This window comes from Anoplopoma fimbria, chromosome 2, assembly GCF_027596085.1.
Source record: "Anoplopoma fimbria isolate UVic2021 breed Golden Eagle Sablefish chromosome 2, Afim_UVic_2022, whole genome shotgun sequence".
NCBI lineage: Eukaryota > Metazoa > Chordata > Actinopteri > Perciformes > Anoplopomatidae > Anoplopoma > Anoplopoma fimbria.
The window spans coordinates 19,361,740-19,377,701 of NC_072450.1; the positions used below are offsets into that span (position 1 = coordinate 19,361,740).

Genomic DNA, 15,962 nt, shown 5'->3' on the forward strand with positions numbered 1-15,962 from the left:
ACAAAGAGAAGAAGGCCACAGCCGTCCTATCCTACCTCAGCCCCACATACCCCGACTCAACCTGAGCCCAACATCTGCCTGATCCTGCCTCATGCTGCCTGCTCCAAAGAACTAAAAAGTTGCTTACAGTATACTTTCTCCCTCCCTCTCTCATTGTAGGTCACTTGGTCTTCCTTCCTCCATTTTGGAAAGGGCTTCCGGGGATATTTTGCCCTACAAAAAAATAATTATCTTATCTCCCTAATTCCCAATTATTATGCACAGGCTTATTTAAGAAAAAGGATTAGATTTTCTCTCTTTTTTGGTGGCTGCACCACCATGCAGGGGGGATGAATTTGACTGTGACACTCTCCTCCGCAGCAGTGAGGGGGTCCTACACTTGGTTGAACTGGGGGAGGAGAGAGCACAGTGAGGCTGTCATGTAAGCCGTCTCCTCTGGGGCCACCTCTCTGTGCGTGCTGCTTCCTGCCTCAGGTAGAAGCCTCAGTGCTTCTGCTGCCGAGGCGTCAGGCTGCTCGCTCTCCTCTCCTCACCCTCCCGCCGAGAAGGCAACAGCTCCACTATAAAAGCACTGAAATGGAGAAGGTAAGATGTTTGTTTCACTATTGTTTCCTATGTTGATCTTGACACAGCTTGAGGTTGTTTATTTTTTGTGCAGTAGTTTCTGAGTTTGCACTGTTGATCGTGTGATCGGACCCCTTAAGGGCGCTGTGGGCCTTTCTGTGCAGAGTTGACATGCTTCCTATGTTTGCGGTGCTCTCTTTCAACCCTAAGATGCATGTAAGATATAAGGGATACCCCCTGCCATTGCATTTTGACAAGTGTTAAGGTTTTAAAACTGGATTTGGTCCAGAGGCGCTTTTCACCACTCCTAAATTGGTAAGAAGGGTCAACTGCAGAGGATGAATCTTCCCACAGGGATTAATGAGGCATAACCTAACAGGCTGCACTGTGCATCATCTTACTATGTTTCCTTAGACATCTTGCACGCTCTTTTAATTAGCTTGTATCTGAAACAAAATCAGATGAAAACATAAGGGATTTAGAGGAGTTTTATTATAATATCCTTATTTTAACAGATTTTATGTCATTCCTTTTTAAAGTTTACTTGCATCACAATGTTTGAATGCTCATGGTTGGAAAATGAAATCAATGTTTAAACGCACTCAAACGATGCCCTACCACAGATTCAGTTTCACTTACATTTCTCTGCAAGTCTCTGAGACATTTGCTAGCATGAGAACAGATAACAACTCTTGGTAGTGTGATTTAGCCCAAAGCAAAGCAGCAACACATTTCTGACATATGCCATCTTGTCGTTTTATCACATGGACATCTGTGTGTGTGGGTGGGTGGGAGAAGGTGTGTCCACTGTATGTTTTAAACACAAGCAAGCTTTTTCTTTGTGTGTCTTTCAGAGCTGCTCAGAGTGCTCAGTGCCGACACTTGCACAGAGCCTGTGTACACTCTGCAACAAGTGGTTGTGTTACCAGTGCACAGATGTGCATCAGCATCAGAGAGCCCCCACCACTTCCCAGTACACAGACATGCACCAGCAGCAGAGGCCCAGTGCCACCCAGTGTCCTGACCTGCTCCAGAGAGGCTCCAGCTCCCTGCCTCCGACCGGACAAGGCAAGATATTTACATGTTTCTAGGCTTTGTTACCTACATTTTCAGGCCAGTATGACAGACTATCGTTAGGGCGGTGCAGTCTGCTTCTCTTTCTGTCACCACAAAGCCTGTTCTGGCTTTTTTTGTTTTCCCTCTGGTGCTCTGTTTGTTTGTTAATCATGTCTCTGCAGGAACCATTGCAATGAATAATGCATGTCAGTGTCGGTGGCTGATAATAGTTGCTGGATATCCTTGTGTTTTATTACACCTCTCTTTAACACGTGGCCCAGATTCTAAACTGCTCCCATGATTTCTTTTTTGCTAATATTAGTGTGGTGCTATTTAAAGACCCTCAAGTAGTGCCAGGCAGCTTTGTTGCCAGCTGCTCGTGCAGTTCTGCATCGAACAAGTTGTCAAATCATAAAGAATAAGTCCTGGACGGCCTTAATGTGATGTGGGAGTGTTACTGTTTGGTTTGTGTACTTGTGAGAAAAAGCTGTGTGACTGCGCTGACAGACAGGATGTGGTCAGTCATATCAGGTTGATGCAAACAGGGTGATGCTTGGCTGTTTACCACAGAGAGGTGTGATGATTTGCAGGCAGGAGGGGGTTGGCTGAGGTGAGCCGGCCAGCAGAGAGCAGTAGGGCTGCGTTCATTTAATTATCCGTATCCAGCTATTGTTAGATATATGCTCTGTGGGCCAACAGTTTCTACGTTGACCTATTTAGAAATGTTCGAGAGATACCAAGTGTGCATTAGTATGTGTGTGTGTGGTTGGTTCATCAAAGGCAGAGTGGACAGCTCTGAAATTTGTTCACTTACATCTAAACACTCAACTTGCAACCTATTTCCCACAATTGTATTATCCTTTTCGTATCAAAGTGCAGAGGAAGGCTAGTTTTAGTGATGCATATCAATATAACTCATCACAGTTTACTTTTAACCCAATGTCCCACTTGTAGCACCATGTAGAAGTTTCCCAGACTGCTTATACTATGAAAAGCTACATGAATACAAATATGAGTGTATTGAAAGATTAGGCTTTTGTCTTCAGCTCATTAGTGTCATTTTAGGAGGAAAGCAATGTTGAAAAAATATTCGATAAATGTAAAATATAACTAAAATAAAAACATAGGGTCTCCCAATCTTCAAAACAAAAATATAAAAAACTTTATGGCCAAAGTTATTGCCTGGGTCTAATGATAAAAAAAGTAAATTTGTTTCAATTTAGGCAAACCCCACCCAATTCAGAGGATGGTTGTTAAATGAATAGATTTTATACACTAGACATTCTGGAAAATATGCTTACTCCTTTTCTAGCTGCGTGTTGGATAAGGAAATTGATACCACCCTAACAAGTACAGAAGAAGCTAAGACCAGCAGCCAGTTAGCTTAGCTTAGCATAATGACAGAAAACAGGGGGAAACAGCTAGCCTGGCTCTATCCAAAGGTAACAAAATCCACCTCTCACGAAACTCACCAAATAACCAAACCAAAATTGTCCTATTTATCAAACAAATTTCATCCCTAATCAAATTTAATTTAGTTCCTCTTATAAATCAATTTGATAGCTTTTAAGTTATAAGAATTCCCTGTTAGTCAGTTAGTCAGTTGGTCAGTCAGTGAGTCAGTCAGTGAGTCAGTCAATTAGTTGGTAATTGTTGTTTTTTGTTCTCCTCAGAGACTACGTGTACACACTGATCCTCCTCTAGCTGTTAGTGTGAATTGTTTGTGGGCTCTTGCTAATTCTCCTCCTCCCTCCCTCCCTCCGTCTGTCTTTTAGGCCCAGGGTCGTATCCTTGTTCCCTCCTGATGTGCCACTCTCACAGACAGGAGCCCTTGGAGCTGTTTTGTGAGTCATGTGACCTTCTGTGCTGTAGCAGCTGTCACCTGTCCTCCCACAAAAACCACAGGTCAGTCCTCAGATACACAGCACAAGGGCACTGCAGAGAAGGGCTAACCGCAGGTTAAAAACTTCCTCCGAGCAACAACTCTCTTGTCACTTGTATCATCTGTATCTGCATACACTACCCTTGGCTCGCCTTATTCCTATTAAGTATTCATATGCTTTTGTTTTCTGTGATGTTACAGTACAGTAGCTGCCTCTAAGGTCACCTGCATAATGTCCTGTCCCCAGGGGAAACAATTTTAATTGTGGTGTTCTTCATGCCCAAAGAATAAATTAGTGAACTTTCTGTGTGGTGGATGCTGTTATCTCTCATGTTTTCAGGGTGGTGCAGATTGGGAAGGCCCTACAGGATCAGCAGTGGCTGTTTGAGAACCTGATGGTTCAGGTGGATGAGAGGAGGTCTGCAGTGGAGAACAATGCTAAGCAGATAGAGGACAGGTTGGTGAAGAGTCATAATCATAGTCCCAAGTCTGAGCAACTTCTGCCACAAATGCTCAATAATTTAACAGTGTGAAATATAGCAAACTAATGCATAAATTAATGTCTGATATGCTGCTCCGTTCTTCTGCATTTGGGAGTTTTTCTCACACATTTATTTTCTCCTGTCGCCGAAGACTTCATGGAGTAAAGATTGCACACAGGAAGGCAGAGAACCAGATTAAAATGGCAAAGATGATTATGATGAACGAGCTTAACAAACGAGCCAACCTATTAATAGAGCAACTGGAGGTAATTACTTTCTTTTTCTTTTCCTTCTTATCGTTCAGCCAGCCTTGAATCTATAAGCAAAGAATCAGTAAACGCTGTGATGTAATCAGTCCTGAAAGCAACCAAACGAGATTCTATAATAATCTGTCAAAGCTGCTTAAACAAACATCTCAGGAAATACATCTGTCACAAAAAGAGCCATTGAGTTAGCCCATAGTCCAGCCATGACTCTCTGTGTATCAGTAATTACTTTTTTACGGGTTTCTTTACAGAAAATCTCAGAGGACTTCCAGCAGCGTCTGGAGGACCAGCTGCAGGGGGCAATAGAGATATGTGGCCAGCTGGACCATGTTCAGAAGTTCATCACCTGGGCCACGACCCACCACTGCAGAGGCCCGGTGCTCTTCAGCAGGGCTCTGGTAAGTCAACAGGGCAGGCAACAGACGTTTGTTGTCTTATTGTAACCCACACAGCCCGACGAGGAGGGAATAATTAATTGCTGATGCTTCTTTTCTTACCCCTTTGCATATAAAGGGGAGCTTCACCTATTATAGGCAAAAAGTTTATTAGTCATAGTACTACTCGAAGCAGTTGTACAATGTCTCCTGGGTTTCTAGAGCTTTGAAACAGTAGGCCTGAGTAAATTACTCAAGTTGCATCACTAGGGAACTAGGGTAGTGACATTTGAAAGATGCGGGCATTTACCATTACATTACATTACAGTCATTTAGCAGACGCTTTTATCCAAAGCGACTTACAATCAGTAGTATATTACATATCATTTACACACTGATGACAGGCTACCATGCAAGGTGCCACCATCAGACTCTAACTAACATTCATGCAACATCCAGTCCACACCGATGGCAAGCCTTCGGGAGCAACTTGGGGTTAAGTGTCTTGCCCAAGGACACATCGACTGCCGAAGCCGGGTATCGAACCACCGATCCTCTGATTGTGGAACTACCTTGCTCTCCACTACGCCACAGCCGCCCCAGACAGGAAGGGTTAAAAAAAAGACAAGTTGTATGACTGATGTCAGGATATCTTGGCCACTATATTTACAATTATTTTGCAAATCTCCTGTGATGCCTTTAAATTTATGGAAGTGCAATATTAAATTAGTTGAATACTCCTTTGATGCTGTATTCAAGGGTGTTGCTTTTTTCGGTGTAGGATGTAACTCTAGTCTTCTGAAGCTCAGTGTGGGATATTTGTGTTGTTGCAGCTTGATCTTGGCGTTTGATTTCCAGCAGCTTTTCTTTTAGCATTAGGTGTCTTTTGAGCACAGCTTTATTTTTTATAATTTACAATAGAAATCAGTGACAGCAGCAGGGTTTGCAGAATGCATCCTGTTTATCGTTAATAGAATATATTTTCTTCTGTCAGATTTCTCTCCAGATGCAGCAGCTGCTTGAGTCGTCACTCCACTCAGACTCTTGGAGTCCTGTCAGGATCAAATTCAATTGGGATGCAAGTTACTGGACGAAGCAGATTTCCTCTTTAGGTAAAAAGAATGTAATTGAAGCAAGATGGTTATATTACAGGGGTTGTATAACTCTGATTATTGAGAATGAGCTTAAAACTGAAAATAAGCCAACAAGAAAGATGTTAATGGACTAGAATAAAAGGACATTTTTTCATGACAGGATTCAGAAAATTTGCTAATGTTATTTAGGCATTTATGCATAATTGTAAATGCTGTGTGAATAGTGTTCGATGCATCACCATCAACATTTTTGGCAAAATGAGAAACCTTCTTATCCAGAAAAACTTTCTGCTGCAAAGCTAAAGCAAACAATTTTTTAATGTTTGCTTGACCTTTTAAGCTATTTGGTCCAACAAAGCTCTTAATGTTACTCTGTTTCTCTGCAGGCCAGCTGACTGTTGAAGGGGGAAACAGCATTTACCCTCAGGGCTTGGCCTGCTCCAATATTCTCCGGCCTCAGCCAATCACCCGCTTGGCTCTGCCGTCCGGGTGTCACAGAGGTCTAGAACCAGGCTGTGGGTACCAGAACTGCTGCGAGCCCCAAATGTGTTGCCTCCATGGCCTTCCCTCTCAGCCAAATCTGTCCAGTCTGGAGAAAGGCCAGCTGGAAGCCGCCCTTTATAACTCCAGCTGTGTTCAGCCTGCCCTTTTCTCAGCCTCCTTGCACCCGAGCCAGCAGCCCCAGAGGTGCTGGGACCGAGACAACTCATCACAATGTCCTCCCCCTTTATCACCTATCCCAATCATGGGGCCCATCCAGCTCAACTGCAGTCGAGGCTCTACATCCAAACCACAAGCTGCTGCCTCTCAGCCCCAGTCTCAAACTAAATCGTATCTCTATCGCCAACACCAGAGAGAAGTTCTTCCAAACAGCCAGGCTCAGCCACGTGCAGACCGTAGCAGGCCAGGCCAATGTCAGAGGAAGCTGTCGACCAGCACGGCTCTGCAGCAGGAAGTCAGCCACACAGCCGTGGAGAGAGATGCAATGACTGAAGAGAACTGGGAGGAGAGGTGCAGAATGGAGGAGGCTCGAGGACAAAAGGCAGCGGTTGAAAGCAGGGAGCTGCTGGATGTGGAACTGCAGCAGGACAGGAGGGGTCAGAGTCCTGTCCCACAGCAGCAGCAGCAGCTCCATGTTCCTCCTGCAGCAGAGCTGAGAAAAGAGCTGCAGAGAAACAGACCTGCACTGATGCTCAGAGCACACAGAGATGTCAGGGTGAGAGATTAAGTTAACAATCACCCTTGACTAATACTGAATACTGCAATATGTTAAAAAAAAGCAAGGATCCCTCAAACTTGATTGTTTAAAATGGTAGTTTGTATATTGGTTTGTGATCAACATCAGCTACTGTGAGATGATAGCGAGGCATGCGGTTGAATTATGTGCACCTCGGTCTTCTGTTTTTCGTTTCACATGTGGTTCTGCAAAGTTTCAATGGCCTCTAACAAAACCACACCACACTGTTTATACACACCTCTCAAAGCCCACAATGTATCAGTCAGAGTCAGGCCTATTTCCTATTAAACACAGATGTTCAAACAAAAAGAACAAGAGACAAAGGCAACAAAGCCTAATAAAAAAAAAAAACGCTTCTGCAGTGACATTTAAGTCACATCAAAAGCCAGTAAGAAAATGGCAAGTGGTTATTTTATATTTCTGAAATGTTGAAGTTTAAGGTAGTTTTGAATTTGAGGCGGTACTCAGTTTTAATTAATCTGTAAACGACTGAAACTGAAGGACAGCTTTGTTTTAATGCCAGAATGATCGCTTCCCACAGTTGACAGCTAGCCTGAAAACAGATGGTGCAACAGAAATGTGCTTCTGCTTTTATGAAGAAAGGATGATGAGAAAATAAAGAGCTGGTCTGACATTTAAAGCTAAGCTGTTCTTTGCATGCAGCCCAAAAGGAAAGGACAGGAAAGCACTGTTCATCATTATCACACTTGAAGCCAGAGGTTTGAGCAATCACATAATCACCACGCCAAAAAAATTCCCAGGGTTGCATGTTTACGAACTCAAAGATGTGTTATTTTGCATTTCCAAGTCACACAGCAATTGGAAAACGACATAAAACCACTTGGTACTTAACCTGTCATTAATAAGACGCTAAGGGAATAGAGGGAGCTGCCAGTTTAATTTCAGTTCTAGTTTGCTCTCTGAGATAAATTCCTGCACCCCTCCGTCGTTCCAGAGAGAAGGATTATAGTCTATTTTCTTCCACATTCAAAATCTTACATACGCCTCCCAAGGGGCAAGGATCAGGTAAGTGTTTTAATCGCATGATACTTAGGAGTACATGCTTGGTGTCGGCGTGGCCTGAATATGTATGATGATACACTAGAAAAAGAAAAAAGGAGGAAAGTAAGCTTTTGTTAATAAGAACCTAAATGATTTGTCAGCCCTCCTGCTTTCATTAGCTGAGGTGTTTAAAGGAGCTTTTTGAGACACTTGCATTGGCTAAATTGTAATAGAATAGAGAAGGAGAGACTGTTAGTAAGTGTTTTGCTGTCCTGGTTTAATCAAATGGCCAAATTGCAACCCTGAACTAACATATTAGCATTGTAACCAAACCTGTCATTGCCTGTACTTTAACAGTAATTATTGCAGCTGTGTGGGCCGTTCTCCATGTTTGTAGGGTTTGAGTTTATTGTCTGTCTGTGTGTGTGCTTGTGTGACACTCAAGGTGGTTTCCACTGCACGCATCCCACTCCTTTTCTTTCCTGTCTGTTGTTAATGGCATGAACAGGAGCATCTGTGCATGTGATACAGCTTGAAAACCTGCTCAGTTTTGCATGTTTGTGTTTCTGACAGAGATCCACGTCCCTGGAGGTGTCGGTGACAGCCCACGAGCGTGTATCTGATGTGCAGCGCAGCAGGCTCAGCCCTAGTTTAGTGTGCACGAGGAGGGAAAGACGCTCCCAGAGCATCCCGGCAGAACTGGCAGCCCCTTCCACCAGCCCTTATGCTGAAAGGCCCACAGGATGCACCCACAGCCTCCAGGCAGGAGCTGCAACTAAGGTAACCCTGCATTAGAATATGATCACACATGGGGAGGAAGTGTGGCTCAGCTGTCAGATAGAGTGGAGGCGATCCGTTTGCACATGTGAGTTCTTGTTTTGCAACGCAAAGCCTACCGCATACACAGTCATACACAGTTTCACAGAAAAACATAACATATATAACTCTGATTAAGCGCTCCAACAAACTATTATTTTCATCATTGATTACTTGGCCTATTATCTTCTTGATTGTTCGTCTAATTTAAATAGACGAACAATCAAACATTTTCAAACGTCTAAAACATTTTGTCTATAAAAGGTCAGAAAATAGTGAAAAAAAGTTTTCATTAGAGCTTCCCAGAGGCCAAAGTCATGTCCTCAGATTGCTTTTTTAATTAAGTTCAGGCGCGACTCAAGTGATGACAAGTTTGACAATGAATAAAATCGGGGGTGTGGAGTTGGAAAGAAGTGAGCTTACCAGACATCTGCAGCCTGCTTCCCAACTCTTCTTGAGAAGAGCAGCTTGAGGCTTTCTTAGCTGCTACTAGTATAACACCTGAATCTATGACTGAATTATTGCTGGTCGAGGTGCATTGTGGGTAGAGTAGGCACCATGGATAGAATGCATGAATGAATGCTCTCTGAGTTGACAGGGTTCTTCTGGCCGGGTACAGAGCAGAGGTGTCTCTGTGTCTGCAGCGGCTCACTTGTGGCTCTCTGCTATCTTTACACAAAGTTTTTTGTGGGAAGGACAGAGGATGTCGCATGTGTACAGATTATAAAGCCCTCTGAGGCAAATTTGTAATTTGTGATTCTGGGCTATACAAAATAAACTGAATTGAATTGAATGTAGCAGCTGTGTTTTTTTTCTATAAATCTAAAAAAAGTAATTGCCTGGACTATTAGGAGCATCGTGGTCAAGTTACTATATAACGTAAAATATACTAATACGCGTTATATCATGTTTGTTTTGTTCTCAGTATGTCAGTATGGATCCCAAACAGAGGAGAGCCTCAGATGGGGTGCTTTGCGTTGTCAAGGAAACTTCGTCTGAGACGGCGCACTCCAGAGGTCACCAGTCTCCTCTACTGTCCTATAAGACAGAGCCAGGTGCTGGGAAATACTACTTGTGTAACTTCCATTCCATGTGATTCTTTCTCATATCCTCAAATAAACAATTTACTAAGTTTGTGAATACATGTTCATCTTATTTCTCTCTAGATCATTCTTTCACTTGTGTAAATGAAGAGATTGATTATGAGATCGAGGGGAAATGCAGGGTGTCAAGAAACAGCCACATCAGGTGTGTAATAGCTGTCAGTCAAACATCTGTCCATGCACAAATCATGAAAATAAGATTTCATCACTCTCTCTCTACTTGCCTCTAAAGTAACAGAGATGCTCAGAAGGACTCAGGGAGGCCAAGGGTTCCAGTGGTTTGCTTAGAGCGTCTCAAAATACTTGTGTCTCAACTCCCCCCACATGGACGAAGGCAGAGCGACCCTTTACCTGCCAGCGGGACGGAGAAGAGCCAAACGCTGCCGCAGCAGAGGGACAGCCATGATGCAATGCCTGAAGTATGTCTTATTTCTTTCCATTTGCATATAGTGGAGAAAAGGTGATACTATAAATACACCAGAGGGAGTCAGATTGCAGAAGATCTTAAATGGTCATTGTGATTGGTTTTTTTTGGTCAATAATGCTTATGAGAATAGATGGCTTGTGTATGTTCATATATATAGTATACAAGTCTTATTTTGAATAAATAGAACATATTTTCACCCATGCCAACATTTGTTTTTAAGAGTTTAACTGGGTTTTGCTAAGGCAGAGTTCTTGTACGGCTGCTTGTGTTTAGTCAACAATTTGAGAAGTTTTGGCTTCAGTAAAGTATTGTGTTAATTGTTAGTATTGGAACGACGCTGTGATGTGTCAAGGAAGGCAGACTAGACATTAAACAATGTGTAAATACTCACCATAAGGGTTTCATGCCTTTTACTGTACATGATCTACAGAATTTGTTTGATGTGTTGGAATGATAGTTACTAATTCATTTAATACATCTGAGAAATCAACATAGATTCTAGTCAACATGCTGTTAAAATAATGTTTAATTCAGCAAATATATTTAATAACATATGATAAAAGCACACATGACAACTGTTGTTCTCTTCTGTTCTCTTCTCTTCTCTTCTCTTCTCCAATGTGTTGTAAACATAGGGGATAGCTGGAGGCTCAGTAACCACGAGGACCACCCGCTCACTCACAGCTCCACCATATGCAGAGCGACAGAACAGTATTCAGTCTACCGCACCCTCGACCACCAGCGGGTTTGATAGCAGAGGGAGAATCAGCTCTCCTAAAGCATCCACGCATCTGTCCTCTGACCCTAAATATGTACCACAGAGCTACTCTGCACTGGATCTGGACTCTGACTCTGATCCCAGATCAGTCTCAGAGGACGCAGTTGTTTCCCAGGCTGATCCAGATCCACAGCTAGACTCAGATGCCTCACAAGATTCTCACCCAAATGCAGAGTCTTCATCTGAGGCCGAACTTGAATGTCTGGCTGAGGAGGAATCACTGGCTGCAGGAGAGATGGGGCTCTGCGGCGAAACTGATATCGCAGGGGATTCGGAGCCAAGTCTTGAATATGAGGTAGACCCGGAATCAGATGCAGGAGCAGGATCAGAGGATGGCCACGGGCTAGACGCTGATGCCGAATCAGGCGATGCTGAGTCAGGCGATGCTGAGTCAGACGTCCAGCCTGACTATGATCCCAGTTTTCAGGCAGAGACTGACTCTGACGTCGTATCTGATCAGCCACCAGACTCTCAGGGCTCTGTGGAGTCTGAGCTCGACGTAGAATCTGAACCTGAACTCACAACTGACGACCCACAACCACTTCGCTCTGACCTGGAAGAGGAGCCCCACATTGGTGCTACTCAGAGGCCGCTTCTGATTGCAAACCCTGTCGCTCAAAGAGCCACAGAGGAAGTCCAGCCTGACCAGGACGGTGCAGAGATGGAGAATGAGGACTTCTGTGCCGTGTGTCTGATTGGAGGGGACCTGCTGTGCTGCGACCGCTGCCCAAAAGTTTTTCATTTGTCTTGCCACATCCCGTCTCTGCTAAGCTTCCCCTCGTAAGCTTCTTATACTGAAACATGAAATGTACCCAGCACTTTTAATATTACTCTCTAACCTCTTATCAAACTGTTTATTTGGGGGCGTCAGTGTTAACTTGATGCTGTTTCTTCTCCTGTTCAGAGGTGACTGGGTGTGCAGCCTGTGCAGAGACGTCGTGCAGCCAGAGGTTGAATATGACTGTGAGAATGAGAGAACATCTGGAGAACAAACATCAGCAAACGGACTGCCTGCATGTGACCAGAGAGTGGGTCATTTTATTAGCTGCTTTCATAATAGTGATGGCTGGTGGTTTTCTGTGACTTTGTTCCCTTCCGGAATTCATAACAATTTTCCTTCTTGTTTGTATGTAGAAATGTGAGCGGCTGACTCTTCTGATCCTCAGTAACGTCCTGAGTGCTCCCTTCCATGAGCCTGTCAGTCCACTTGTGAGTGATCACCCTTTTACTTTTATAGACCAGTTACAGAAAAGGCCAACTGATTTTCATAATCTCATTTAGTTTTCATTATACTTACAGGAACACAGTAGCACCATGAACATTTATCTTGGTTGTTTCGGCATACATAAACACACTTTAGTTGTTGCTATATTCTTAGGGTTTGGTGGCTAAACGGTATCCTGGAGAGGTTTTTTGTAACAAAGTTAAGGTCACGTTCAGTTTTCTCACCAAACCACAGTGAGTGTTCCCTTGAGGCCAGATATAGATTTTAAACATTTGCAAAGCTGATTTAATAAATGTTTTAAGGTAAGCATGTATGTGCAAAGTGACCTCATACAAACATCGCAACATAGCGCTTCTAGTGGTTATTTCCTCTTGTGGCTAGTGCTGTAAAAAATTACAACTGCATTTAATCAAAGACACTATCAAGACTCTACAGTTTAAATGTGCGTTGCTGGACCATCTCTGTGTGAGCATATTTCATATAAGGCAGGAACAAGGATGCTCAAGCATGCTTCCTACAAATAGGTGGTCCACTTTTTGTTACAAGGATCCATAATGCAATGTATGGAACATTTATTTAATGCATTTTGAGTGCAGAAAGACTTATGAGATAATTTACATTGGAAGGAGTTACAGGGAACTAAGGTATCTGGGTGGATAATAGCAAAATCAGTGTTAAATTTCTCTGCTTTTTCATGCAGGCTCGTCATTACTACCAGATCATTAAGAGGCCTATGGACCTGTCCGTGATCAGGGCCAAACTCAACAAGAGGCATACTCGACATTATAACTCCGCAGATCAGTTTGTTGCTGATGTCTATCTAATGTTCCACAACTGTGCAAAGTTCAATTATGTAAGTAAAAAAATGTATATCCTGTATGTGTGTATTCAATGTGCGATTTGTCTCATACCCACAATGAATCCTTGTTTAAATTATAAAATGATAATCATCAGTTAGACCTTCACCAGCACTGATCTAAGCGTAATAGCTCTTTATCTCTCTAAACACAGCCGGACTCAGAGGTGGCTCAAGCAGGCCGCAGCCTCGAGGCGTTCTTCACCTCCAATCTGAAAGAAGTTTTCCCAGACAGAGTTTTCCTTGCAGCGGAGGCGGACTCTGACAGCGATGAGTACGATGAGGCCTACAGGACCGCTGAGGGTGGTTTCCCCTGGCCAGAGAGGAGAGAGCAGTGCCACAGGAAGAGGAAGAGGAGACACTCTCTCAAGTCGAGGAGACAACACTTCTAACCATGAAGTACAACAATGGACAAAAAAAATGCTGTTTTTGTGAGTAATGATGCTGTTTTTATTTAGCAGCCCGTGGGGCAGTGACAGTGTTTCCGTTCTGTAATCTATTTAGTGGTTTGTAATAATATTACAGTGCTGCCATCCGATGGCAGCTGAACATACTGAAATGTACTTCAAATATTTGAAGCACTAACGAATGCTGGAGTAATTATTATCACTGCAAACTTCAACTGATCAAAGAAGGAGAAAGTGCAAAACCTGATTATGTTTCTGTACATATTAAATTCTACACATTTTGGAACCACATCTCATTGGAGAAAACAAATCAAACCCTATGGCCGTAGGGTGGCTTCTGCAGCTTTAAAACATCATATAGCAGTGAGACAAGGCTGTAATTGTTACTGTATCATATTATATTATGCCTGTATGCCCTGGAAATTACATCTATTATTTACATTTAGACCTCCTAAAGTCACATACCCAATGTTGTATGCTGTATTTTGCAAAAGACGATTCTGTAGTTGAGTGTTTATTAATTAAGTGGATTTCTGTACTTTTTTTAGGTGAACACAGCTCTGATTATACACGGCACTTTGAAACTTTGATATGGGTAAATACTGTATTCATCATATTAGTAAGCACTCAACATATTTATACATGTGTAACTGTATAGAACTGTATAGAACTTTACTATATTTCGCATTTTAATTACTAAATGATTGCAGGCAATTATCATAGGTTTGATTATTGATATTATTATGTGTCTCAGTAGCTTTTTTTTGAAAAGCAGCAGTGAATCCTTTTGACTTTGTCTTTTGACCAGAATGTGAGTGATTGAGGGCTCTTTAGCCAGTGTTAGATCTCAACCAGACAAATGTATTCTCATGTTTGTTAGAGGATTTAATATACAAATGAAACAATCCAAGAAAATTTGACTTTTACATTTAACCATAAATTAGGTTATGTATACATTATGTAAGCTTTCTGTTCCACCCGTGTTTCAGCAAAACCTTGTTCTCCTCTATCATCTAAATATCTCAGGCTTAATGAGAGTGTTAGGTATTGATAGCATTCAGTTGTGATGATTATTTGTAGAGCCACACTGTTGAGAGCAAATTAGATTCTATAATTCCCGCTGTTGTAGAGCATTTCCTGTTTTTAAATATTCTTTACTTGCTTCCTGAAGCTTAAGATAGATTTGACTTGACGATAAGAGTAATTGCTGCACAAATGAATGTCTGTGCACCTTGGTCATTGTCAAGAGTAGTGCATATACAGTATATGAGATGTTACTTCCTTTGAAATCAATAAATGTAATCATATTTCCTATTGTATGAGGGAAGACACGGCACTGACTGATAATCTATAGTTACTGTCACTGTTTCAGGACAACATTCTTGTCCATTTTTTTTTTTTACTGTAACAGTCAACAATAAATGCAAATATATTAATATCAATAAAATGCATTCAAGATAAAAACATTTTTTTTTTTATTATTAAATATCATAGCTTATAGGACACAAACAAATGGAAAAGAAATTATAATTCACAGCACCACAGTGTACAGTAAACGTTTATCTACTGTATACAAGCAGCACTCAATATGAATTGCAGCCATTTACAGTTGGAATGGTATTGGTATCAGACATGGTATTATCTTCATTTTTCATGAAGATAGTTTTTTAGTAGTATGCATTCAAAGCTTTTTTTATGTCATTTTCCATTATTTCAGAGGGTCCAGGCAGGTTTAGGGGACAGTGAATGAGACTTGATTTTGCCTCCCTTGAAAATATCTTCTGAGTTCCATCCTCTAATCTAATTTCATTGGGCTTCTCTGAAGCACAGTGATGATAAATCCATTGTGTTTGTATTGGATCTCTGATCGGTGAGTGAAGCAACAGAAGCCATACTTGTTATTGTGCGGAGCTGCAGAAGATCATTTGTGCAGATTTTGTAACAAACTGTCAAAAACACAGGGCACAAATAACATGCATAAGCTCTTTTAAATACTGGTAAGTACAATTTAATATAGTGAATCAATTTCCCTGCAGATTTTCTAGATAAAATAAGCAATATAAGCTGCAAGGATCAGTTTTAAGAGGATGCTGAGCACATGAGCAGATAAAGCTATAAAGCAGGCGGTAGGTGAATCCAACACACTGTAGCTCAAATTGAAGAAATGCTAACATCATCATGTAATTACAAAAATAGGTCTGAACAAACATAAGTCACAGTTTGATGATCAGTCAATACAGTTTGTTTGAGCTGACTTGTTAACCACAAGCAGAGGTATTGATGAAACCTTAAACTAAATTTAGCTTTAACAAAACGCTCAACAAAAACCTCATCGCTTCTGAAACCTTTGTGACATATTTCGAAAACAATTAATGATTTGAATCTGCTCACAT

At 41.9% G+C, this 15,962-nt stretch overlaps 1 protein-coding gene across 1 annotated transcript; it reads left to right on the plus strand.

Moving 5' to 3' along the window:
• The first annotated feature begins 495 nt into the window (after positions 1-495).
• Positions 496-14,987, plus strand: trim66 (tripartite motif containing 66). Its single transcript, XM_054614942.1, has 17 exons — positions 496-585; positions 1,419-1,632; positions 3,396-3,525; positions 3,843-3,959; positions 4,136-4,250; positions 4,502-4,648; positions 5,619-5,736; positions 6,105-6,934; positions 8,531-8,737; positions 9,699-9,828; positions 9,940-10,021; positions 10,109-10,295; positions 10,939-11,861; positions 11,986-12,109; positions 12,216-12,290; positions 13,007-13,159; positions 13,318-14,987. The coding sequence occupies exons 1-17, from the start codon at positions 577-579 to the stop codon at positions 13,552-13,554; spliced, it is 3,798 nt and encodes a 1,265-aa protein (XP_054470917.1). The 5' UTR covers positions 496-576; the 3' UTR covers positions 13,555-14,987.
• Positions 14,988-15,962: the final 975 nt, after the last annotated feature.